This window comes from Eubalaena glacialis, chromosome 3 (genome assembly GCF_028564815.1).
Source record: "Eubalaena glacialis isolate mEubGla1 chromosome 3, mEubGla1.1.hap2.+ XY, whole genome shotgun sequence".
NCBI classification, from domain to species: domain Eukaryota; kingdom Metazoa; phylum Chordata; class Mammalia; order Artiodactyla; family Balaenidae; genus Eubalaena; species Eubalaena glacialis.
This window is the reverse complement of record NC_083718.1, coordinates 97,989,275-98,016,205: the sequence shown is the minus strand read 5'-3', so window position 1 is coordinate 98,016,205 and position 26,931 is coordinate 97,989,275. Positions and strand designations below refer to the sequence as shown.

General features: G+C 52.3%; 1 protein-coding gene across 2 annotated transcripts in view; it reads left to right on the top strand.

Annotated features, from left to right (window-relative positions):
- Positions 1–22,759, top strand: part of SLC6A17 (solute carrier family 6 member 17) — a 30,634-nt gene extending 7,875 nt beyond the window's left edge. The window contains exons 5-11 of one of the 2 annotated variants that reach the window (XM_061186206.1): positions 401–511; positions 16,381–16,622; positions 16,928–17,120; positions 19,137–19,320; positions 19,907–20,066; positions 21,729–21,891; positions 22,391–22,759. In XM_061186206.1, coding sequence (XP_061042189.1) covers positions 401–511; positions 16,381–16,622; positions 16,928–17,120; positions 19,137–19,320; positions 19,907–20,066; positions 21,729–21,891; positions 22,391–22,759 — 1,422 coding nt within the window. Of the gene's footprint in view, positions 1–400; positions 512–16,380; positions 16,623–16,927; positions 17,121–19,127; positions 19,321–19,906; positions 20,067–21,728; positions 21,892–22,390 lie in introns of both variants that reach the window. The other variant, XM_061186205.1, reaches the window with a different exon arrangement.
- The last annotated feature ends 4,172 nt before the right edge of the window (positions 22,760–26,931 follow it).

The window sequence follows — 26,931 nt, the reverse complement described above, 5'->3', positions numbered from 1 at the left end:
AGGAGCTCTAAGGACAGGGGAGATCCTTAGGGGGTCCACTGGAGTCAGGGACAGAAAAGCAGGCATGAGATATGAAAAAATGAAGAGGGGGGAGCAAAGGGTTCCTCGCCCCCTTGGCGGCCCTTGGGGGCGCGGAGGCCGCGAGCCCAGCCCCACCAGCCCTTGAAAGGAGAAAACAACCCTCAGGCACAGCCATGCTGACTCCAGCTTGTCTGTGAGGCTGCTTCTGCCTTGGCTCGATGCCAGACGTGCAGTGGGTTTGGCCCCGTGCCCAGGGGTCCCGGGGCTCTGCTTTCTGCTGCCATCAGAGGAGGCGCGTGTACCCCAGCTGCGAGCAGGGAGGCGGGTGCCAGCCGCAGGAGGGGCTCTGGCCCACAGTGGGTCCCTGTCCTCTCTGCAGGTGATGTATTTCAGCTCCCTCTTTCCCTACGTGGTGCTGGCCTGCTTCCTGGTCCGGGGGCTGCTGCTGCGGGGGGCCGTCGACGGCATCCTACACATGTTCACTCCCAAGGTAAGGGTCTCGGGCTCCCCAGGAACACGGACAGCTCTTCTGGGCCTTGTCTGCTTCACGCAGTTTAACACTGCCTGAGGACGCGCTGTTCGGCGGGCACTGTTGTGGGCGCTGGAGGGAGGCACCAGGGAAGCGGGCATGGGCCCTGCCCGTGTGGTTCTAAGGAGAGCGACAGGGCAGGGACACCACATCGGTATGGGTGAAATCAGAAGACACTTCAGGGAGGAGATGATATCTGAAACGAGCCTCAGGGAGCAGATAGGATTTCAGTGGGCAGCAGTAGGATGTTGCAGTCAAAGGAACTGTATGAGCGAGAGTGTGGAAAAGCACTAGGCGTGCTTGGGGCCATGGTGTGAAGTCAGTTTTGGCTCGGGTTGTGGCGGGGAGGGCGCGGTTTCATTGAGTGGATCTGTGACAGCAGGAACCAAGGAGACGCCTAAGAGAAGAAAGCTCCCTGGGAATCCCAAATTGTACCCCAATCAGGAGAATGAGGTTACTATCTTATTAAAGATAAAAGAGCACGTGGATAGACATTTTACCCTTACCAAAGCTATCCACATCTCTCATTAGATCCTCCCAGTAGCCCAGTGAGGGATGAGCAGGACCGTGGTGCATGGTGTCCTGAAGGTGGACACCTATACTCCTTAGGAAAATGGAAACAGCCAGTTTCCTAAGCATGGTCTCTGCCCACCAGGTGGCCCTGCCTCTCTGTTGCCCTCCAGACCACTGGGCACAGCTGGCATGAGCCAGTCCACTGAGGAATAAGAGAATTTCAGATGCAGAAACGGCATGCCCTTCAATGTAACCCTAAGCAAAGTACATTAGTCGCTCCAGCAGGCAGGCTGGGAGGTCCACCTCCAAATGCCAGCTGATCAGTAAGCAACATCAGGGGCCTGGTGAGGCTCCAGTCCACAGGCACAGGGTCAGAACCCTGCCAGGCCAGCTTAAGGCCCTCAACACTGTCCCTCAGTAGTGCCATCTCACTCATGTGTGCGTGCGCACACACACACCCATACACACATACACACACATACACACACGCATTAATGCTTACAAAGAAAGTTCGTACAAATGGCACAGGGAGAAGAATCCAGATCTAGTGGGGTTTGAAATCCCCGTTCCCTCCCAATTCCCCTGCTCTGCAGCTGCAAACAGCTCCTGATGTTTGGGGGTGGGGGAGGTGGGTAGCAATGGGCAGGGCACGGACCCCTCCATATCCACTGGACAGAGCATATGGGCCCTCAGCGTTCTTGGATGTAACATCCTAGGTTTCTACATGAACAAGCACGGAGGTCCGCTCTATGGAGCACTTAGTGAATCTCCCGAGGCATGAGTGTGACTACCGAGCCACTTGGCTGGGGTAGGGTTGTTGTGAACATGTGATATCTGACAAAGAAGAGAAAAATGCAAACCTGGTTTCTTTGGGGGAAAACAGCCATGAGACGAAAGCCGATGGTTTTTATGAATGAATTCAACTGTATTTCTAGAACCGTGATCAGTCTAATGTGTTCACTTGAGTCTTTCCGTTATACTTTATTGAGCTTTATGAGAAAATTATATACTCTGGAGATGTTAATAAACATGGAGATTCACACAGGTCTCCAAATGGTCCGCTGGGTGGTGCTAAGAGAGCCTGGTACTTAACTCAGAAGCCAATGGAACCGATTCATAATATCAGTTGCCAGTCCCAGCACACACAATACTGCTCCCCTTCTGATTCAGACACTCTTTAAAACATTTTTTTAAGTGAAACATCTCAGACATATAAACACACATATAATAATATAATAAACATTCTTAAGAAATAAAATATTACAGATGTCATAAAAGTGCCTGTGTAGCGGGCCCTCATCCCATTCTCTTCCCTTCCCTAAAATAACCACTATCTTGAATTTGCGGTTTAACCTGCTAATACATTTTTAAAATTTTGTAATACATATATGTGTATACGTAAATAAGATATAGCATATGTGCATACTTCTAATCTTTTTTGTATTATATGCAACCTTCTGCAACTTGCTTTTATTTTTGCTAAACACTCTTTTTTGAGATTTTAGCTATATTGATATATGGAGCTCTAGTGCATCCGTTTTCATGGCTGTATTGTATTCCACTGTGGCACTAAACTAAAATTTATTTATTCATTCTCTAGTTGATGGTCATTTAAGTTGTGTCCAGTTCTCACCATTGCTAATAATGCTAATAAACATTATGACACAGGTCTTCATGTGCACACGTTTCTCTCGGGCATATATGTTTTGGAGTGGAATTACCATCTTAAAGGGTATATGTGTCTTCAGTTTTACTAGATGTTGGCCGAGTTGCTCTCCAAAGTGGTTGCATCTATCAATATTAACACTCCCACCAGTTGTATATGAGAGTCCCAGTTGCTCCACATGTGTTACACTGCAATTTTTGCCAATCAGGTGGATGCAAAAAGGTTGATGTACACTTTGAATAACAGGGGCGCTCCTTTCCCAAAGCTTTTCCTGGATGTTCAGGATACAGTGTGGTTCCACTTTAGCATTTGCAGAGGCCCCGAGTCTTCACGAGGTGAAACTTAAATCAAATCCAGAAGGCCCTAGAGGAGCCAGGTCACCAAGAACCAGCAGGTTTGGTCCCTGGTCCATCTAGCTCTTGTGACCTTCAGGTATGGATAGAGCCTGTGGGGCCCATCTTGAGACCTTGTCCACTGAGCAGGGCCATGGGGCAGCTCCTGCCCTTGACCCTGGAGGGATGTATTGAGCAGGGAAGGGGAGGCTTGAGGGCTTCAGAGGCCAAACCCCTCCATCAAGGGTCTCCTTCACAGCCTGTGTCACCATTTGTTTTAGGCAGGTGAGGCCCAGTGGTGATGGCTGGGGTGAAGTTCCTGTTTACAAATTCTTCCAAGTCATCTGCAAAAAGTGTGGACCCACTCTCAGACACAAATGTCTGACTGTCCATACATAGCAAGCTACTGTTGCAGAGCTGGGACTGTTTCAGCGTGGGATTGGTGAGATATGAGGAACCCGGGAGCCATTTCAAGTCCTGGCTCTAGTATAGTGCTGTAGAGTGCCAGGGTCACTGCACACAGCTGCCCAGCCTGTGCACTGCTCCATTCATATCGACCACAGTGTAAATGACATCACCAGGGGTCATGCCATTTGGCAACCATGGGACAGTCCAAGCAGATTTTTGGCCAGGGCATCTCAGAATCTACCTGAAAGAAGCATAGGCCCTCCATGGATATGCTGAATAACCAGGAAGATGCCCCCTCCTATAAAGTCTTCCAACATCAGAAATAATCCAAGCTAGAGGACCTGGGCTCTCAGTCCATGCCTTCAAGCAGTTATTAAGTGTGATGAATGCAGTGTGGCCAGGATACCATGATGACCCACTAGCACTTTTGATGGGACAGTAGCTCATGTTAATGGCTAATGAACTTCTTGAATTCCTTGGGCTACTTCTTTCTGAATTATTCTTTCCATCCAGTTAAAAACCCGAGTTGCTATGGGGTACCATACAACTAACCATGTGATTTGCTCAATATAAGATGGATTATGGTAGATTTTGCAACCGCCAAAACTTCCAGGGAATATTTATCAAAATTACAACTGTTCACGTCCCTTGGCCCAGCAATTCCGCTTCTAGGTATTTGTCCTACAGATGTACTCACCCACAAACAAAATGATCTGTGCATAATATTGGTCATTGCAGCATTTGTTTTAGTAGCAAAAGAGTGAAAACAACCTGAATGACCATCATTTATTTATTTCTTCATTCAATAAAGGTTCATTGAATTCCTGTTATGTTCTGGCACTGTTGTGGGTTCTGGGATCCAGCAGTGAACAAAGCAGATAAACTTCCTGGCCCTGTTGGAGCTTATATTTTAGTAACAGGAGACAGATAATGTAAGACAAAGGAGTTGTTGGATGGTGTTGCTAAGGAGAAAAATAAAGCAGAGAAAGAAGGATTCAGGGCACTGGGGAGAGTTTTGCTTAGCTAGTGGGCTCAAGGAAGGCCTCCCCGAGAAAGTGATATTTGAGTGAAGACTCGATGGAGGTGAGGGGGCAGGCCATGTGGATATTTGGAAGTAGCACATCCCATTCTAAACAGAGAGAACAATAAATGAAGAGCCCCTAAGTTTGTACGTGTCTGTCATTCTCAAAGAGGCTGTTGTGGCTGGAGTGGGAGGGGAGAAAGATAGGACCTGTGGCCACGGGACCAGTGGGGAGCCAGACCAGGAGGGTCCTGTAGGCCAGGTAAGGACTCTGGTGTTTCCTTGGGGTGAAATGGGGGCCATTGGACAGTTCTGAGCAGAGGAGTGACATGATCTGACTTCCGTCTTCCGAGGATCACTCTGGTTGCCATTGAGAATCTGAGGGAGCAAGGGTAGACTAGGGAGAAGCCTCCATCCAGGTGCTAGAATTCATCCAGGTGGGAGGTGACTGGCTGGAGCCCAGGTGATGTCAATGGAAGAGATGAGAAGTGGTCAGATTGAGGCTATACTCAGAAAGCAGAGTCAACAGGATTTGCTGCTGGATTGGATGTGAGATGTGAGAGAGAGGGTGACAAGGATGACTGCAAGACCTTTTGTCTGAGCAACCAGGAGGATGTGGTTGGGGGGAGCAGGTTTGGTGAGGAACACCGAGAGTACTGTTTTGAACATGGCAGGTCTAAAACATCTAAGAGATATCCAAGTGGAGAAGCTGAGTGGGTGGTTGGATAGATGAGTCTGGTGGTCGCGTGGAAGTAAAAATTTGGGAGTCTGAGAATTTAAAGTCATGGACTGGTTACAGTCACATAGTGAACATAGAGAAGAGGACTAAACACTGAACGCTGGGGTCCCAGTGTTTAGAGGTTGAGAGAGAGATAGTCAATGAGGGCGGAGGAGAAATGAGAGAGATAGAGAGAGAAAGAGAGGTCCATCCCAGAGGCCAAGCGGAGAAAGTGCTCTAAGAAGGAGGGAATGGTCAGCCAAGTCCAAAGCTGCCGAGAGGTCAGGTGATGAGGACTGAGCAATGGCCAATGTGCTTGGCAGCAGGGGGGTCACTGGCACCTCAACAAGAGCTGTTTTGGTGGCATGCTGGGGACAAAGTCTAGTAACAGTGGGTTCAAGGGAAAATGGGAGGGGAGGAACTGGAGGCAAGTAATGAAGACCACTGATTTTCAGGAGTTTTGCTGTAAGGAGAGCAGAGGAACAGGAAATGGGGTGGTAACCAGAGAGGACCATGGAATCAAAGGTGTCATTTCAGAATTTTATATGATGATGAAAATAATCCATCATACATTGCTGGTGGGAATGTAGAATGGTGCAGCCGCTTTGGAACAGTCTCGCAGTTCCTCAAAAGGTCACACAAAGTTAGCGTATGACCCAGCAACTCCACTCCTAGGTGCATATCCAAGAGAACTGAAAACATATGTTCAAAAATTTGTGCGCAAGTGTTCATAGCAGCATTGTTCATAATAGCCAAAAGTAGACACAACTCAAATGTCCATCAACTGATGAATGGAAAAATAAAAGGTAGTATGTTCATACGATGGAATGTTAGCTGGCCATACAAAGGAATGAAGTACGTGCTACAATATGGATGAATTCATCCTTGAAGACATTATGCTGAGGGAAAGAAGCCGGTCACAAAAGACCACATATTGTGTGATTCTGTTTATATAAAATGTCCAGAATAGGTGATTCTGTAGAGACAGAAAACAGATTAGTGGTCGCTTGTGGGGAGGTTGGGTGAGAAATGGGGAGTAACTGTTAATGGTATGGGCTTTCGTTTTGGGGTGATGAAGATGTTCCAGAATTGATTGTGGGAACGCTGTGCACCTCTGTGATATACTAAAAACCATTGAACTGTACACTTTTTAAAAAAATCCAAAAAAGAGAGGGAAATTGATGGTATAGGAGAGGAGGGAAGCAAAGTCCTTGAATAAGCAGGAGAGATGGGACCCAGTGCCCAGGTGGAGGAGTTGGTCTTAGCTTGGAGCACACACTGTCCCCGTAGGAGCAGGAAGGATGGGCCAGCCTGTGGCACAGATGCTGGCAGCTGAGAAGCGGTGGCGAGGATATTCTCACTGTGGGAGCTCTCTTCTCATTGGGTCATTTTTCTCTGTGAAGTAGGCAGCAAGGTCATCAGCTGAGAGTAGTGATGGTGGGGGAGGGGTTGGAGGCCTAAGGAGGGGTGAGTGTGACGTAACTGTGTACCAGATGGGGATGCATGCACACGGGGGTGGAGGGGGCAGGAGCTGGAGGTCAGGGGTTGGGGGAGCAGGGAAGGCAGCCAGCATGGTTCCAGTTCCACGGTGGACAGTTCTTCATATTGTACCATCTCTGAAGGCAGGCTGTTCTCACAATCAGTGAGACACTTAGAACAATCACATGTTTTCCAGCAGTCAGTGCTTACTATGTGAGGCACCTTACGTATATTAACTCATTTAAACTCATGACAGTTCTAGAAGTATTATTATTATCACCGCTTTCCACATGGGGAAACTGAAGCACAGAGAAGTTAAATAATTAGTTTAAGGTCCCAGGTGTCCTGGGCCCAAGGTGTGTGTTGTGTCCAGCTATGCTTGCTGCTTGGGGGCAGGCCCAGAGTAGATGGGGGGTTGGTCATCACCAGGGTCAGGAGCTTATCAAGCGATGACAATGGAGAGATGGCAGGGGAGATGAGAGTGTAAGCAAGGAGTGACGAGAAGGATGGACATTGACTAAGCCAGTGACGAAGGAAAGTTAGGATACAAACAGGGTGAGGGGCAGTGAAATGGAGGTAGGCCAAAGGATTGGCTGTCCCAGCAGGGCTGAAGAATTTTTAGAGTTTAGATACTAGAGGTGAGCTGGAAAGATGGAGTGCTTTGGAGTATGGGACCCTTAAAAACTGAGGTTTAATTGGAGCACAGCTAGTAGTCATGACAAAGGCCACGGCATGACCATAAGAGTGGGGGAAGGCAAAGAGCACCGGAAGTGTTGTAGGAAAATGGGGCCTGAAAGGATGGTCATGGCCCAGGTCTCGGGTGAGTCCCTGGGATGGGCTGCCAAGGGAGGGTCCTTGACTTCACGCAGGAAAGAATTCAAGAGCGAGCCATCGTAAAGTGAAAGCAGGTTTACTGAGATACACAACAGGTCTCAGGAGGCCCCGAGGGGTGGGGTGGTTAGTTTTTATGGGCTGGGTAATTTCATAGGCTAACGTGTGGGAGGATTATTCCAACTATTTTGGGAAAGGGGCGGGGATTTCCAGGAACTGGGCCATCACCCACCTTTTGGCCTTTTATGCTTGGCCTGGGAACTGTCCTGGCGCCTGTGGGTGTGTCATGTAGCTAATCTATTACATGAATGTATCATGAGGCTCAAAGTCCACTGGAAGTCGAATATTCCGCCATCTTGGGCCTAGTCCGTTCTAACCAGTTTTTGTTGTATCCTCAACAGCTCTGTCATTCTTCTAAAGGTTGTGCCCTGCCCTCTTTGCTCCTGTCTCTGAAGGGAGGAGGAAAAGGGACCCAGAGGCAGATTGTTGGAGGGGACATTGATGGAGATATTGAAATCACCCAGATGACAGCAGCAGTAGTGTTGGGAAGAGCGACAGTGTGCAGTGGAATGTGGGGAGCGGCCGGGAGAGCGGACAGCACTTTGTCCACCCAGGCCCAGTGCTCCTAAGTGTGCAAGAAAACAGCCTTCCCCCTGAGAGGCTGCAGGGGCCGCCTCGGCCTCAGGGCCCCTTGCTCAGCCCTTCCCTGCACATCAGGCTCCCCTGGGAGCTGTAACGACCAGGAAAAACTACCAGCGCTCAGGCCCACCCTTGACTAATCAGAATCCAGCAATCAGACTCCTTACTCAGGATCGCTGGGTGTGGTGTCCAGATGGCAGTAGAGCGTCAGAGCTCCCCAGGTGATTCTAATGGGTAGCCAGGGTGGAGAGCTGCTGAGTCACAGCAAGAAGGTGAAGAGAACATCCAGAGATGCGTTGCAGTAATGGGGGATTGTGCTGATAACAGGGCCCAGTGGTAGGGTGCAGGCAGTTGTGGGCAGTGGCACAGACGCTTGAGTCAGAGCAGGGGACAGAACTGGCCCTCCTGGGATGAAAGCCAGATGAAGGATGACCCTGGAGTCGTGGACATCTTGCAGCAGCGGAGCTAAACTGGGCCCTGGGACCGAGGACCTGGCCTGTTGGTCCCTTAAGCCAACTGTGGGGACGAGGCTATGAGTGGGCAGGGGCAGGGGGGGCAGCTTACCAGGAGCCCCGGAACCCTGTGGGTTCCCAACTCAGCAGGATGAGGAAGTGTTAAGGCTGGGGGCAACATCTCTGGTGGACAGTAGGGAAGAAACAGGGAGGAATACACACACACGTAGATATGCATGTGCATGACGTGTGTGTGTGTGTGTGCGTGTGTGCGTGCATATATCTATATTGCTGGTATACACATAAAATATCACTGGAAGGGTAGGCAAGAGACTGGTACTGTGGTTACATCTAGGGAAGAGGAACTGAGTATCTGGAATACAGGGGTGAGAAAAAGGAGACCCTTTTATGCCTTTTGAGTTTTAAACCAGTAACCGCATCACCTATAATCAGTAAGATGGAAGCCACACCAGTTTTTCGGGGGCGGGGCCTGGCACAACCTGAGCCACGCGGGAACTGCGGGCATCTGCTTTGCGGCCTCTGGGGTCTGGACGAGCGAGTGGTCCTGCCCGGTGAGGACAGGCCGCAGGGTCAGGGGTGTGCGTTCACCCTCAGAGAGGAGAAGTGGGGTCCCTGCAAAGGCCCAGGTGTAGCGGTTAGTGGAGGAACTTCGTGACCCCCGCAACTAGCGTAAGGCTTCTGAGGAGGGTGGTGAGGGCAGCCCAGCCTTGTTCCCAGAGGTGGGCTCTGGAGCCGGACAGTCTGGCTCAGATCCCAGCTCATCCCTCAGTCGTGGGAGGGCAAGTTCCTTGGCCTCTCGGGGCCTCAGTTTCCTCAGCTGCAAGATGGGGTGAACCATGGCAGCTCCCTCACCACATCGTCAGGAGAGCATATAGGACTGTCTCGGGGTGCAGGGAGTGCATGGTGAGCATTAGCTATTTTTCTTCTCCGTCGTGAAGGTGACACTGCTCTTGGGCAGTAGGAACCAGGTGCCCCTGTGCCATCTGGCGTCTGCGGGCCTGTCTGTGCTGAGAAGCAAGGGCGGCGTGCGCTCCTGTCATGCACCAGCCCGGGCTAGGGCTCAGCAGCTGCTTGTCGATTCAAAAAGCATCTTCATGCTGCTGAGTCAAATGCCGTGGAACACCTTGCTCCCCGCCTGAGGAAGTGACTCAGCCGTGTGCCAAGGAAATGGCAGCAAGCCATTGCTCTGTTTCAGGGTGGGCACCCTGAGGCAGGTTTGAGCCTTGTTTTCAGTGGGGAAAGCCCGTTTCCCACCTCTCTTCTTGCAGTCACATCCTGATGTCCAGGAAGGACACTGGGTTTCCTGAGGTCTGGTCTGGGGTTCATCCTCTGTTGACACTATGATCAGGACCTTGTTGAGATCAGGCACTATCATCCATGAAATCCTCAAAGAGCCCCTTTAAATTCAAGGAACACGGGCATTCGGTCCTGAAGGTGCCTGGCTCTCTTTACCCCCAGATGTGCACTGGGCTTCTGGTCCTCTCCACCAGCAAGAGTGCCCCTCCACACTGCAGGCTGGAAGGGGGGATGCCCAGGGACCACTCACACAAAGGCCAAGCTTTGGCCCTCTCGGCTGCTTTCCTGGGGGCTTATTAATGTCAGATTTGGATCCATCAACTTACTTCAAAGTAATCTAGAGGGGGGCGGGGGGAAGGGTGGGGATATAGAGGAAGCAAGATTAGCCATGTGTTGATAATTGTTGAAGCTGGGGGATGGGTACATGGGGGTTCATAACACTATCCTCTCCACTTTTGTACATTTTGTAATCAATGTTCTACAATTCTTAAAAATGGAAAAATAACAGCAATTAAATACCATCTTAACATACAAACAAAAAACAGTTTTTGTTTCCGTCCAAAATCATTGCATGTAAGACAATCCTACCCTGTCCTCTGAGAAATCCCGCATGCTATAGGGTCAGCTCTGATGGCACAGTTTGGGATTATGGTGTCCTCCCTGAAGTGGCCGCCTCCATTTATGAAATTGGCCCTGATGGTGCCTGGGCCTAGGAATTTATCCACATCTTAGTTTTAGGCTCAGGAAGTGGTGAAAATCCTAATGATGACATGTGTTTGAGTCTCATAAACGGCCCAGACCTTTTTGTAAAAACTTTGGTAATGACTGACATAGATCAAAAAGGAAATAATTACTTCAAAATGAGAGAGAGAGAGAGAGAAGAGAAGGAAAGGAGATGGAAAGGAAGCCAGCATTAAAATAGCCTTGTTTTAGAAAGTAGAAGTTTAAAGTCCTAAGGATCTTCCTGTCCGAGAAGACTGCATCTTAGCACAAAAAGGTTTATACAACTTCATAGCCCCTGGTCTGGTCCTTCCTGCTCAGCTCACCTTGAGGACACAGGTCAGCCTTTGTCTGTCTCTCTCTTGCCCCCCACTCTTTCCTTCTCTCCTGTGTGCCAGGCACTGCTCACACAAAGATGAACAAGAGATGGGCTCCACCCCTAACAAGCACCAAGTGTGGAAAGGAAGACAGACACATAAACCTGAAATGCGGGTATTGACAAGAACTGTGAGAGTCCAGGGACCACGAGTAGCTCTGCCAGAGGCAGTCAGGAAAAGCTTCAAAGAACAGGTGATATTTGTGCTGGGTTTTGAGAAATAAATAGGAGTTCACCAGAAAGTGAGTAGGTGGAAGGGAATTCCAGGCAGAGGGAGCAGCCTGGGCAAAGGCCAGAAGTATAAGACCACGGTGCTTTTGAAGAGTGGTTAGGATGTTCAGAACACAGAATGGAAAAAGATTTTCCAGCAGGCAGTGGGGAACCATTAAAGATGTTTCAACATGCAAACGGCGTTGCCAGAGCTATGTCTGTCTCAACTGGCCCTCTCTTACAAAATCTTGTGCTTCCTCCTAGTTGGAACTCTCCAAACTACCCAGAGCCCTCCCACTAGGTCCAGGTTTCTAGCCTGAGGTTCCAGCGGATTGGTAGGACTGTCATGACTGACATCCGTGAACTTCAGTGAATACCAGCACGCCTTCCAGACATAAGTAATCCACCCATTTCTGGAACCTTCTGAGAGGATCATTTTAAAAAACACAAAAACCCACCCAGGAGAAGGGAGGTACAGAAGTCCTTTCCCAGTGGAACTATGATTATTTTGTTCTCCCTTTTAAAATAATCTCCAGATTTCTATTAGGAGCATGTATAGGCGCTTATTTCTTTATGCACAATGCCAAAATCCAAATAGCCCTGAAAAACAAAAAAAAAATTTTTTTCTTTCTCCCAGAACTCATTTGGCGGCAAAATGACCTGAAGAGATGTGAGACTATTTATAGTCTTTATCGATTCACTTGGTGTGAATATTCATATTCTGCTGCAGAAATACTAATGTGTCTGATTACAGGGTGCTGCCCCAGACCCCATGGGGGGTGTTGTGTAATTATGTGGCATATGCACCATATTACCTTTCTAAAATAAAATTGGAAACAAAGCCTGGTTTCCAAAACCAGTCTGGTCCCAAGGCTTTTAGATGAGGAGATGCAGGTCTGTCCCACTTTTGTAAAGAAGATGACACTGCAAGAGCAGCGGGCCCTCAACAGTGTGGGATGACCCTGCGCCATTTCTCTGGCCATCTTTCTCTTCCGTGTCCCATGGTGAACATTTTAAACCCCTTCCACTGTCTGAACCTTCTGACCTCTCCTCCCAGTGCACCTGACCCCCAACAGATGATTTTGTCTCCTGCTTTATGGGGAAAACAGAAGCCACCAAGACGAAAACTCCCTTAGATGGCGGAGACAGAAACAGAATATGTATACAACCCTGCCCACAGCTGCCCTATCCTGTCCTCCTTCTCTCGTCTCCCAGGTGAGCAGCTCAAGGGTTCCCTATGGAAGACAGCTCCTCTTCCCTCCTCTAGGTCTCCTGCCCTCCATCAGCTTTAGGTATCGTCAAGTCACTGCATTAAAAACAAAAACGAGACAACAAATCAAAAAGCAACCCTCCTCTGATTTCGTAGCCTTCCCCCGATATTGCCCTGTCTTTCATGCCAAGCCTAGCTTCTCCAGAGTGTCCACCATTTCTTCCCCTCTGCTTCTCACCTCTCCTCATTCCTCTCTGTCTTCTGGCCCCATTGCTCCCTGTACAGCTCCGACTAAGCTCACCCATGACCTCATTGCTGTAGCATCTTTCACTCCGTAACAGGGGTCCCCGCTCCTCCCCGGCGGGCTTTCTTCCGATGGCCTCCGTGATCCAGCCCTCTCCTGCTTTTCCTCCGGCCTCCACTGCTGCTTCTCCTCTCCCTCCCTGTAAGACCCTCTTCCCTGCTTTAAACTTGCAGATGTTAACTTGGCCCCAGCCTCTTGCCTCTTCCAACTCTATCCACAGCCTCAGGGCAATCACTGCCTGTACATTTGCTACGCACACATTATACCTCCAGCTCAGCGCTCTCCTCGAAATTCCAAACTCATTTGTCTAACTACCGGCTTGACATCTCCTTGTAGGTATCTTAAGGACTCATTAAACTCAGCATTTCTAGAAGGGATGTTTTGATCTTCCCTGTTCTAACCCCATCAACACCGGCCCCTCTTCCACTGTTTCCACATCCACCCACTCAGGTCTGCAGGCCAGAGCTGTGGCCGTCACCCTGGCATCTCCCCTTCCAGCGCCCCCCATCTCCAGTCCGTCACTAAGGTAGACTTGTTTTTTCCTGCTATACCCTCTCTGTCTTCACCACCCTGACCCTAGGCAATGCCACCGTGACCTCCCACCTGAATCCCAGGATGTGCTTCCTCGAAGATCTGCTGCATCCACTGGTTTCTTTTAGAAATGCCCATCCGATTGTTTCCCTCCTCCTTCACACCCCTTAGTGCTTTCCCTGGTTAAGTGCTTTTTTAGGATCAAGACAAGGATCCTTATGGGCCTTTGCTGTGACTCCTCTGACTCTCCCAGCCTCGCCTGTGCCACTCCTGCCTTGTCCTCACCGCTTCCCTACACACATAGCTCCCCGTGTGGGGAGGGTGTCCTCCTCCATCCCCCCTCAGGGCCTCTGCAAACACTGTTCCCTCTGCCTGAATGCTCGTCCCTCCCTTTAGCGAGGGCAGCTCAAAGATCCCTTCCTCTGGAAGCCTTCCCTGACCTCCTGACTCACTCAAATCCCCCTATCACAGGCTCTCCCAACATTAGGTACCTGGCTTTCCCAGCCCTTGTCACTTTTGCAACTTAGCATCTATTCATGGGGTCATTTGACCAATGTCCATCTCTCCAACTAGAAGGTCAGCTCCACGAGAGCTGGGGCCTTGCCTGCTATTGCTCCCCGTGGTTCCCCACCACCCAGTACCAGGCCTGGCCCACAGTAGGTGCTCAGGGTTTGATGGATGAGTGGCTGCATGTCGTATCCACAGGGAGCCCACACATGTTACAGCTGTTGAATGTACCGCCAGGGGGAGGGGGTGGGAGGGTGTCACCTCCTCATGAATGACAAGGGGCTCTTGGCTCCTTAAGGTCTGGGCTCGGGGCTTTCTTGGTGGGCCAAAGATGGCTTTACCTATTTTGTGTGGACTGAGGGACTGTAATCTCCCCTGGAATGCACATACTAGCGACCAGGCAGTCCTCCTGGTCCTCCATTTGTGTACAGGGCCCAAAGTCCGAGGGCTCTACTACCATCTCCCTCCTCCTCCTCCCCTAGCCCATCACTCTGCCAGCCTCCAAGCTTGCCAACGCCTTCTCAGCTGGGCAGTGACTCCTGGTGCTCAGACACACCTGGGAAGCTGCTGAGATGGTGGGCCCCTGTCCTAGATGTTAGGACTGAAATATTAGAGCTGGATGGACCCTAAGCCCATCACTTTACTGTACACACAAGGAACAGACTGTCTTATAGGCACGCAGCAAGGGGCAACCGGGCCAGGACCACGTGGGGCTTGTGCCCACAGGAGGAGTAGATTCTCTAGTTCGCTCCTTGCCTCCCTCATCTGTTTGGAGTGAAGTCACTTGGGTCCACCTCAGCAGCAAAGGTCCAAAGGGAAAGTGGTCTGAGGAGTATAGCGGCAGACCAGCAGAGTCAGGAGATGGTGCTAGTAGGGCGCCATGGCCTGATGTCAGACGATCTGTGTTTTAGTAACTCCTCTGCCCCAGCTGGCTGGCTCCGGTACTTTGAGTGAGTTATTTCACCTTTGGGTCTTAGTTTACTCTTTCTAAATGTGAATAACAATTCCTTCCCCCACCAAAAAAAACAAACCAAAAAAACCAAAAAAACCCCAAAACCCACCTCTGTCCTGATCAGGTCAAAGGCATTTTGTCAGGATTAAATGCTCCAGGATTAAATGCGCCAGGCATTACTTGAGACTGTACATTTGGTCCTCACAATCATTTTCGGAGGGAGACTCTATTATTATTCCCATTTTTCAGATGAGAAAACAGAGGCTCATAAAACAGGCACTATCACTTGCCTAAGCCTTCTCAGCTATTTAAAGAGGAAGTCAGATTTAGACCTGGGTCTTTCTGACTCTAAAACCCTATGCTGGGCCCAAGCCCTAGTCCCTGCATTGAGGAACAAACAGTAAAAGGAAAACAGACATGAAAAGTGTTTAGAAATTGCCCCAAGCCATCTAGATACTGTGGAGGTCCTGGCTCCTGTTGGGTCTGAGGGCAGATGGACAAGTCAGGTAGGGGCTCCCCTCTCCAGGAAGTGTCTGGGTTCTGTGCTTCAAGCTGGGTGGGTTGGGGGTGATTCTTCTGTGACCTAGGGCCTGTAGATGTATATGAATGAACGTAGGGTTTTTTTCTTTTTTGGAAAAGGGAGTTTGGGTGGGCAGGAGGGAGAGGTTGGTATCTTTTTTCATGGTTTGAGGTGGAGGAGGGAGACGTTTGTGTTCTTAGTTGTCTTGTACAGTTGTGCAGGCTGTATACTGCACGACTCCAGGAGGCACCATTCACACTATAGTCTAAGTGAATGTCACTCCCTAGAGTTTGCCCTACACATCATTCCTGATGGCCTTGAAGATGTTCCTTGGTATGATATCTCCGTGGTAAACAACGATAGCAGTTAAAATTAACCGAGAACTTACTATGTAAGCATGTAGCGTTTATTTTATCTTACCTGGCCTCACAACAATCATCTGAAGCTGATACTCTTTTTTTTAATTGAAGTATAGTTGATGTACGATAGTATATGTTACAGGTGTACAATACAGTGATTCACAATTTTTAAAGGTTATACTCCATTTATAGTTATTATAAAATATTGGCTATATTCCCTGTGATGTACAATATATCCCTGTAGCTTATTTTATAAACAATAGTTTGTACCTCGTAATCCCCTCCCCCATTTGTCCCTCCCCCTTCCCTCTCCCCACTGATTACCTCTAGTTTGTTCTCCATATATCTGTGAGTGTGTTTCTTTTTTGTTATATTCACTAGTTTGTTGTATTTTTTAGATTCCTGATACTCTTGCTATCTGTGTTTTACCCATAGGAGACCTGAGGCTCAGGGAGGTTAGGGGAATTGCCCAGGCCACACGTAGCTCTTTACCACTGTGCCACGCTGCCTCTGGACTCCGTGAGGCTGAGGAAGGGGGGTGTGGTGGGAATTCCACTGCACATGAATAAAGCCGTTATCTTTTTTTTTTTTTTTTTGGCTGCGCCGCCTGCTTGTAGGATCCTTAGTTCCCTGGCTAGGGTTCACGCCTGGGCCACGGCAGTGAAAATGCCAAGTCCTAACCACTGGACCGCCAGGGAATTCCCTAAGCCATGATCTCTGTGTCTCTTTTCTTCCCCTGCCATGGTCGCCCCTCCCCCACCACAGCTGGACAAGATGCTGGACCCCCAGGTGTGGCGGGAGGCAGCCACACAGGTCTTCTTTGCCCTGGGGCTGGGCTTTGGGGGTGTCATCGCCTTCTCCAGCTACAACAAACAGGACAACAACTGCCACTTCGACGCCGCCCTGGTGTCCTTCATCAACTTCTTCACCTCGGTGCTGGCCACCCTCGTGGTGTTCGCTGTGCTGGGCTTCAAGGCCAACATCATGAATGAGAAGTGTGTGGTCGAGTAGGTGGCCCCTTCCTCCTCCTGTCCTTTTTTCTCGCTGTCCACCTTCCCCTGGGAGAGTCCCCCTCCACCCGCGCTGGGCGACGGAGGTAAGAGGAGCTCTCTGTCCCCAGCCCTGGACCACAGGGACAGCTTCAGAGATGTCTCCGTCGATGCCCATGGCATCCTGCCTGGGTGTCTAGGAGGTGCCCCCAGGATGGTGCCCAGTCCTGCCTTTTTACCTGCACTTTTTTTTTTTTTTTACCTTTTTTCTCGACTTTTTTGTTTTAAACCTTTTGACTTTACCCTCCCCTTTTGTGCTGCAGGAATGCCGAGAAGATCCTGGGGTACCTCAACACCGACGTCCTGAGCCGGGCCCTCATCCCTCCTCACGTCAACTTCTCTCACCTGACCACTAAGGACTACGCAGAGATGTACAAGGTCATCAAGACCGTGAAGGAGGACCATTTCTCAGCCCTGGGCCTTGATCCCTGCCTTCTGGAGGATGAGCTGGACAAGGTATGGGGCAGGCTGTCCTTCCAGGATGGGCAGAAAGGCAGGTGTGGGAGTGCAAGACCCAGAGACAGGCCATGGGTGGCTGGAGCTTGGGTGCAGAAAGCCTCCAGGGACTCATTTTTTTACTTGATAAGTGAGGACCTACTATGTGCCCAGAGAAGGACAGAGGAAAGGTGTTGGCCAAAACCCCTGTCCTGAGGTAGGCTGAGTCTCTCTGAGAAGACGAGGCAGATGCACAAGTCCCAGAAATCACAGGGAATGGGGACGGCTTTCACGTGTCTTGAATGGGTTTCCTGCGCACCCGTCTCTGCCATGTGTAATGCGTTTGGAACGGTGCCTTGGACACAGCAAGAAGAAAATAAGTGTTTACATTAGCGTCTGCCCTTTGCTGTCTATTCCCTGGGCCCTCTTGACAGAGCCGTGAGCCGAGTATTAATGTTGTCTCCTGTTTTACAGGCGAGCAGCCTGTAAGCTGGGAGCCTGCTTGAGGTCTCATGGCTAAGAAGTAGGGGAGCCAGGGTTCAAATCTTGATGCTTCTGCCCCTTCCCCAGCTGCCCCACTCCCACTGCCACAATGACCCTTAGCCCCTGAGGAGGGCAGGGCAATGCTGCCTCTCATTAACGTGCAGGCCCAAGTTTGGACACCTTGCTTCTATCCCCGTTTGCACAGCTGGAAACTTTCAAAGTGACTGTTCTGTTAGGAGGGGTAACAGGAGAGAGACATACCCATGGGGTCCTGGGATCCAGCTGGTGCCAGGGCTCACATGGGGCTGAGCCAGCTCCCGTCAGTCAGCCTCGACCAACCCTCCCCTCCTCCGTGGAGCCAGGGAAGCTGACGCTTTCCCTGCGCTCGTGAAAAAGTCAGCTGCATTCTACTGGCACCAGCCTAATGCTGAGGGACTGTGTCGCCTGTGAGCTCTTCCCATGTGATCAAGAGTGAAAGGGCCATGTCTGGGCACCCCTGCCCTGGTTTCTTCCCCAGGTAACTGGCAGCATAAAGGACGGCGCCCTTCCTTGAGACCCTGCCCCATTCTCACAGGCGTGGCCTGGTCCTCTGAATAGAAGTAGGATGGTAGCAGGCTTTTTAAAAAAATATTTGTTTATTTATTTGGCTGTGCGGGGTCTTAGTTGTGGCATGCGGGATCTTCATTGCCATGTGTGGGATCTTCGTTGCCACGTGCGGGATCTCTAGTTGCGGCATGCGGGATCTAGTTCCCTGACCAGGGATAGAACCCCGGCCCCCTGCATTGGGAGCACAGAGTCTTAACTGCTGGACCACCAGGGAAGTCCCCGTAGCAGTTTTTTTTTTACATAATACAATCTTGATGACATCTAAATGACAAGAACTACACTCTCACAGTTTGGGGAGGTGTTCCCTCGCAGTCCGCAGACACTGCAGGATAGCACAGAAGTGATGTCAGCGGACAGTGTGTGGTCAGTTCCCTGTGAGCAGGGACCTGGGCATTAAAGCAATGGTTCTCTACCTTGGCTGCCCATCAGAGTCACCTGGGGGCTTTATAAAACCCTGATACCCAGCTTTACCCCCAGGCCAAACAAATCATTGTCCTTGGGGGAGAGACCCAGGCATCAGTGTTTTTTAAAGGCTCCAACGTGAGTCCATTCGGTAGCCGAGGCTGAGACCACTTCGGTAAAGTCTGGCGTTCAGAGCTGTGGGCGGCTGCATTGCTTAGAGGAGGAGAGTCTTGAGCTGGGTGTGTTTCTAAAAGTGAGCATCTTCATCTGAATCACCTGGGGTCCTTGGACAACTCGTAGATTCCAGGCCCCACAGGTGAAGTCCTGAATTAATGTTTTACTCCCTGGGGGGTATTCTGATGCCCACTCAAATTTGAGACCCACTGGCCGAAAGCAAGAGGATTTAGGGGGGCGGGGATCTCTGTGCAGGAGGGAACAGCTATATTCCTAAAGCTCTGAGGGCGGAGATAAGGAAGCAGGGGGCTCCCAGGTGGGCGTGGACCCTCACTCAGCCCCGCCCTCCGCACCCACCCTCAGTCCGTGCAGGGCACAGGCCTGGCCTTCATCGCCTTCACCGAGGCCATGACGCACTTCCCCGCCTCGCCGTTCTGGTCCGTCATGTTCTTCCTGATGCTCATCAACCTGGGCCTGGGCAGTATGATCGGGACCATGGCGGGCATCACCACGCCCATCATCGACACCTTCAAGGTGCCCAAGGAGATGTTCACAGGTAAGTCCTCCCAGCAGTCCCCACTGGCCTTGTGGGCTGTCCAGGGGGACAGTGAACAGGTGGTGGCTCTGACGGTAGAAAGATTGGCTTCCCACTGGGTTATTCATGACTCCATACTTAGAAAGCTCCACCCCCCCCCACCCCCCACCCAACCCGGCACACAGCTGGAGCCTGGCTCCGCCACCCAGAGAAGAGCACTTCAGAGCCGGAAGGGAGAAGGCTGTTTGGAAATCTGTGCCAAACCTGGGCTGGGAGATAGGCCTCTTTCTTGGTTCGTTTGCCCTTCTCCCCAAGGGCCTGCTGAGGTGTCTTAGCAGGGGCGGCCTCCTCCGTGCAGGCCCTGCACCCTGTTCCATCCCTGTCACTCCCAGCCCCAGGGTGCTCCCTGCCTAGTAGAGTAGGAGCTCAGGACCTCAGCATCTGGACCCCCTCCCCACCTCCATGCAGGGCTGGGCCTACCGGAGGGTGGGCCGCAGGCCTGCTGTGAGGAGGGGTGAGATGGGAGGGACCTGGGTGCCCCCAAGACCCCTGGGGCGCCACCCACCCTGCACCTTTGCCCCCATACCGGCCTCCCGGCTCTCTGTAGTGGGCTGCTGTGTCTTTGCCTTCTTCGTGGGGCTGTTGTTCGTCCAGCGCTCCGGAAACTACTTTGTCACCATGTTTGATGACTACTCGGCCACCCTGCCGCTCACCGTCATCGTCATCCTTGAGAACGTCGCTGTGGCCTGGATCTATGGAACCAAGAAGTAAGGGGGACGTGGGGGAGAGCTGGGGACAGGAGGAGGGGTCTGTCCCATCATGACTCCCTGGAGAGTGCTGTGTTCCCAGGGCTGCTCATGAGTGGGGCAGGAGATCACAGAGTCAGAATGTCAGCCAGAAAGTGCCCTTACAGATCACTTAGGGAAACTGAGTCTCAGAGAGAGGACACGACTGTCCAAGGCCACTGGGCTGGTGAGAGAGAGAGCCAGGCTGAGGACACAAGTCTTCTGGATTCAGGTGCTGGCATCATCCTGAACGGGCTTAAATTACCATAGCACCTTTCCTGGGTACCAACTCTTCAGAATTCTGTCAAGCTCATTAAGCACTTGGTGGGTACACAAGAGGCCCCTGCCCTCAAAGAACCCATTGACTTCAGCAGCCTGACTCATAGTTCTAGAGTGAGCTACAAAGGAGTGTGAGACAAGGTGTGGTTTGGGCCCTAAGTTTGGGGTTGGGTGGGGTAAGAGAATTCAACAATATGAAAGGATTGGGTCTCGTAGCCTGAGCCTCAGGGAAACCTATACACACTGTCGGCCCCTGGCCTCATTCCTCATTTCAGGACAAATCTGTGTCCCCAGGAAGTCCTTTCACTCAGCAATGCCCGGGGCTCCTCTAACCCACTCAGCCTGACCCACCCTGATGTCTAGACCTGGTCTCAGAATCAGACTCTCACAGGCCCTGCTACAGCCGTCTACTTCCTAGGAGAGCGCAGGAGGGAATGGGCTGATAAGACAGCAACCCTGTGAGCTGGGGTTAGAACACGCTGCTGGAAAGGCTCTCACTCTTCTGCAGTCTGGTGAAGCCCCCTACCCCTTCTCAGACTGTTATTTTTTAATGCATAAGATAAAATATATAAGATTATATAGGAAACTAGTTATATTGAAAATTAGCAAAATAATGTTTAAAATCTGTGATACAGTAATATACGTGTACTTTATTTTTACTGCATTAAGTTACAAGATCTAGCTGTGGGTCTAATAACAATGGTAATTTCAAAGCAGTGATGAGCATAAATGATGTTTGTCGGTATCTCAATTGTAATGTGATAGGAAAATATCTGTGATTTAATCAATTGCTTACAGCGTCTTGGGTACTGTTAATACTACTGTCGTTGCTTGCACTTATAATAGAAAGAAATGCAAGATTTCAGCTAGGTGTTACTGAGGTAAAGATGATTTTTTTTAATGCCATTCATGTACACAGCCTGCCAGCCTCCTGGAATTTCACCCACATGCCCAGTGGTTAAGCATCCCTGAGTCAGGACGGCCTTCTGCCTTTGGACACTAGGAATGTGCACTTCTACCTCTCTTCCAGCAGGGGGAGTCTAGAGCCAGGCCAGCACCAGGTGGGCTGGGTGCCCACCCAGCAAAGCCCTCTGGAGCCTGTCCACCTGCCCAGGGCGTGTCCTGTGGGCTGTATCATATCCCTGGGTGAGGTGTGACGTGACATAGTCAGAGGAAGTTAGGGGAGGACAACAGAGCCTTTTCAGAGGCCAGCGGGGCCACAGAATAATGTATTGAATGTGAAGAGCGTTAAGAGCCTGGGAGGGAGGGACTGGTCAGTGAAGGCTTCCTGGAGGAGGTGGCTGGGGGGCATTGTGCCGGCATAGTGGGGGTGCCAACTTCTGGACCCTGCGCTGTGCTTGGCAGGTTCATGCAGGAGCTGACGGAGATGCTGGGCTTCCGGCCCTACCGCTTCTATTTCTACATGTGGAAGTTCGTGTCTCCACTGTGCATGGCTGTGCTCACCACGGCCAGCATCATCCAGCTGGGGGTCACGCCCCCGGGCTACAGCGCCTGGATCAAGGAGGAGGTGAGAGGCGGGGTCTGAAACCCCAGGGACATTGGCATCTTCCCAGGCCTTTAATGCCACAGGTGGTAGAGATAACCCCTTATAGGGCAACTACTCGGTGCCAGGCCCCGCCAGGGGCTTTGCACAGCTGATCTGTAACCTTTACAACAACCCAAAGAGAGAGGTGGTGTTATCGCTGTCACACAGATGGGGAAACTGAGGGTCAGAAAGGTGAATGCACTTGTCCAGTCTTTCTAACCCATGTTTTCTCTCCATGTGGAGTCTGTGGAGTGGATCCACCCCAACTTTTTACAAGTGCAGAAACTGAGACCCAGGGAGGCTCAGGCCCTTAGCCAAGGGGACCAGCTAACCCAAGGAGCAGCCCCTGATGAACCCCATCTCTGCCAGTGCCTGGCCAGGATGAGTGCGGTGGGAGAGGGCCGGGGGAGGTGGTCCTGGAGTCTGAGAGGGTGAGGCTGCGGCAGGGCGGGCAGCAGCCCTCACCCGTGTCCACCCCTAGGCTGCCGAGCGCTACCTGTATTTCCCTAACTGGGCCATGGCTCTCCTGATCACGCTCATCGTCGTGGCTGTCCTGCCCATCCCTGTGGTGTTCGTTCTGCGGCACTTCCACCTGCTCTCCGACGGCTCCAACACCCTCTCTGTGTCCTACAAGAAGGGCCGCATGATGAAGGACATCTCCAACCTGGAGGAGAACGATGAGACCCGCTTCATCCTCAGCAAGGTGCCCAGCGAGGCGCCCTCCCCCATGCCCACTCACCGCTCCTACCTGGGGCCCGGCAGCACATCGCCCCTGGAGACCAGTGGCAACCCCAACGGACGCTATGGGAGTGGCTACCTCCTGGCCAGCACCCCTGAGTCGGAGCTGTGACCACCGCCCCGCCCTGCCCGCCTCGCCTCCCACACCCAGCCAGCCCACGTGTCCCAGCCTGGCTTTTCCTTCCAGGCCAGGCCCTCTCCCCAAGGGGAGGGGGTCTGCCCTGCCTCATCCTCCACCCCAGTCCCAGCCGACTTCTGCTTCCTAGATCTGAGTTGGGGCTGGGAGAAGCTCTGTCCCCCAGTCTAGGCCCCCAACCCAGCTAACCTTCAGAGATCCTCTTACCAAACTACAGCTGAGTAACTGGAACCACCCAGACGTCCGGATTCCCAGTACAGGGGAGACTCCAAGTGGCCACTCCAGGGGTCACTCCACACTCCCTCTCTCCTGCAGTTCTTAGGTCTCGGAGTCCCTTAGATCTGTGCTGCCAGGTAGTGGTGGTGGCGCAGGGATGGGTTGGGTGGGGTGTCCCTTTCCAGAGGTGCCCAATTTAAGGTTGGGGATGGGGCAGAGGTGCCAGGACTCAGGGCTCAGACTTTGGGATGAAGTCTGCAGAAATCCCCAAGTTCTGTTTGGTGAGGCACACGGTACCCTCTGGTTTAGAGCATGAGCCTTGGCAGGGGAGTGGTCGGATGAGGGGGCTCCTTGGCCCCGGGCTCAAGGTGGACCCTCCAGTGTTCTTGGCCCTGCCTGGGGTGGGTGGGGTGTGCTCCCGCATCCTGCCTGGTAGGGCAGTGACTGGCCCCAGAGCCCTTCCCACCTCCATTAGGGCTTAGCCTGCTCTCTCCCCACACCCCGACCCGGGAGCCCAGAGTCGTGGCCTCTGCCTCTGTCCTCGAGAGAGGAGAGGTCTCCAGAGCACACCTGATGGTTCACAGCACAAGTCAGATGGTTTGGAGCACAGCTGTGAAGCATACCCCCTCCCCTCTCGCCCGGGGCCCGACTTTCTTGCTAGCGGCAGCTTCTGCCCTGGAACGGCAGTCCCTGGAGTTCAGGGGCTCACACCTGGGAAACAGATAATTTCACTGCCCCTTTGGGCCACCGCCCCTCTCCTTGTACAAGCACAGCCACCCGGTGCGCACGTCGTGTGTGGACACCTCAGAAACCTTTCCCAAGCTGCCCGGCCCGTGGTGGGGTGTAGGGGGCACAGGCCACGCTGTGGCCACTGGAAGCTGCCCAGGGGGAGGGCCGGGCCTCTGTCCTGGGGCCCAGCCCTGTGGCACCCCACCCATGCTTACCTTCGCCTCCCCCGGAAGAGGGCTGCCCTCGGAGTGCAGGCTAAGAGGATTGGAACCTGATTGGAGGTCAGAAGTCTGCAGAGAGATGAATGGACTGATGAAAGGATGCAAGGATGGATGGATGGAAGGAAGGAGCCGGGGAGGAAGGAAGACTGGCTGGGACAGCAAATCTCCATCTTTGAGAGCTGCAGTGGGCAGGGCAGGGGCAGGCCTGGCTCCTTCACAAAGGGTCCTGAGTCACTCTTGTGCCTCTGACTGCTCTCAGCCCTGGGAGGGACACACTAGGCCCAGGGGTCCCTCCTCCACCCCTTAGTCCCTTGGTTTTCCCCGCCCCCCCTTGGGGTCCACTCGCCATCTCCCTTCCTCGTCCTCCCCCCACACGTGCTCCCATTTCCAGCCCTCTCAGCCCCACCCATCCTTCCTGAGTGTGTGAGGGGAGGGGGAGACCCACATCTCCACAAAGACATGAGCTTTTGGGACACAACATCACGCCTTAGGCCCCCTCACCTGACAACACCTCCTACCTGGCCCTGTGCCTAATCCCAAGCAGAAATAGCAACAGGAAAAGCAAGGCCTCAGGAGAGACACTACTATATATACTCTTCTATATATTCTATTTCTATTGTATATTCAAGCTGTACATGTGGGTGTAAATGCTGTTAAATGACAAACCCAATATTATACTGTGGCTGGTGGACTATTTTCATCCTCAGTGCTGTAAAGATCTATTTTCATTGTATATTTGATATATTTTTAATTTTGTAGCGTGTGGCTGGACCAGGCCCCATCACGCCAGCCTGTGACAGGGCGGCTGAGCTGGGGCCGTCAGCTTGGTCCTCGTGGGCTGGGTAGTGCTCGCAGCCGGCTGCCGTAGGCCGGGCCCTGTCCTGCTGCGTCTCTGCCATTAGACGTAGGGCCCGGAGCTTGGTGTGTGCGTGTGCGTGTGTGTGTGTGCGCGCACATATGTGGGTGTGGGTGTGCGTAGGGTGCTGATTTGTGGTCCCCGTGTTCACCACGTTCCTGAAGGCCACGCTGCCCTCCTGCCACCTCCTCCTCCTCTCAGCTCCGTCAGGCGAGGCCTCAGGGCAGGGTTCCGTGGGAAACCCCTGTCGTGGGAAAGGCACATGCCTCTCACTGGTGACTCATTGCCTTCACCCCATTGGGCTTGCCAGAAACAGGGAATGAGGCATCTTAGGGGAGTGGGAGAAGTCCCCACATTTATTTTATTTTCTCGCTGTGCCCACTGGAGACACAATGTCTTCAGCTCCGGGGAAAGTGCTGGGTTTCTTAAGATGGTGAGACCCCAAGAGGGCGTCATCTCACAGCGCCTGTGTCCTGCGTTTGTCCTTGAGACATCCCTGACAGTGTTCAGAGGGAACAGCTGCCCCTCCCCTGTGCTGCTGACACACACACACCTCTGCTCACTCCTCAGGGGAGCTGGGAGTGGATGGGGCCGATGGGGTCAAGAGCAGGTACGGCATCTGACGGAGAGAGATCCAGCCCCAGATTCCCTGGAGGAGCAGGAGGTGGCCAGAGAGGGGCAGGCCCTATGTTCCAGCACACGGTCCCCACCCCACTGACTTTGGTGCTGTCCATGCAGTGCCCACAGTGGGCAGAGCAGACTCCGGGGCAGAGCAGGGCAGGGCAGGGCAGGAGTGTACCTGAAAGAGCCCCCGGTGCCTGGTCCTGCCTCTGCCCACCCTCCAGCCCCAGTCACCAGCTTCTTGCTCAGGGAGCCCTCTCCACTGAGGCAACGTGAAGCCTGAGGCCCAGATGGGTGGACGGGTGGGCACAGAGGTTGATGCCAGCCAGGTTGGCTTTTGCCCTCGAGCAATAAGTCTGTGGGGACTAGTGCTAGGAGAGACCCTCCTGACTCAGCCTACAGGCCGTGAGGCTGGGGGTCAGAAGCTGTGTGGTCCCAGGCCCAAGCAGGCCTGCACTATTACGGGGAGGGGGCTGCCCTCTGCCTTCTTCACAGCCGCACCTCCCCCCTCCCACCGGAGTACATGTTGGGACGCACCCGACTCCCTGAGCGCCCACCAGGCCCCCAAACTGGGGGCCTGCTGCCCTTTCACTGGAGCCTAATGACTGGGGATGGGGGAGAAGGGCCCAGCGTCCCTTCTCATCCTAAGCACACATGCCAGGTGTCACTTTCGGTTCTGGCGCAAGTTCAGAAAAATTCTAGTCTACGTGCCCCATGCTGGTCAGAACCCTGGGTCAAGACCACTCAGCCCAGGGGAGGGGATGAGGCTTTGTCACCCCTGGAGCCCCTCCTTCCTCTCTACACCCCCCATGGTGTACAATAAAGTGTCTGTTCTTACCAAACCCCTCTTGCCTTTCTGACCTGCTCTGGGATCAGGGAGAGGGGATGGGAGAGGCCATGGATCCCGAGGGCAGCTTTGGGTTGAAAGCCTGGGTGGGATGGGTTGGTGAGGACCGCTGTGGGACTTTGGGGGCCGCCTGGCTGTCTGGCTGAGGAGTCTGAGGAGGATGAAGAGGGGCATGTGTTTATTTTCCTAGGAATTGTCCAGGATAGGTAACCGCATACACTGGTAGCAAGCCTTACGGATTCCAAGTACTTCACACATCTAAGCTGATGTGATCACAGAGCAACAGCTCTCTGAGGGAGATATGCTGTTGTCCAAGTTTTTTCAGGTGAGACAAATGAGGCTTCGTCTGATGTGACAATGGTGTTTTGTGTCCGTGTACGGGACCTCGTAGGGAAAATTCCAACCCTGCCTTACTGCCAGGAAGACAGCCATCTAGGCCTGTCAGTTCTGCAAGGGGGGAGGTGGGAGGGGCTGAGGGTGGGAAGGCGCCAGTGTCCAGGGGCCTGAGATTGAGGTGGGGGATGGCCGGGGACTTGAGGGTTTGCCAGGAGCAGGCCACGTAAGTTCTGAGAGAATGGCCACTCTCTTCAAGGTAGCTATCTTTTTTGCAAACTTCAGTAGAAGGTAAAGGTGAAATATGAGATTGTTCATTGCCTAT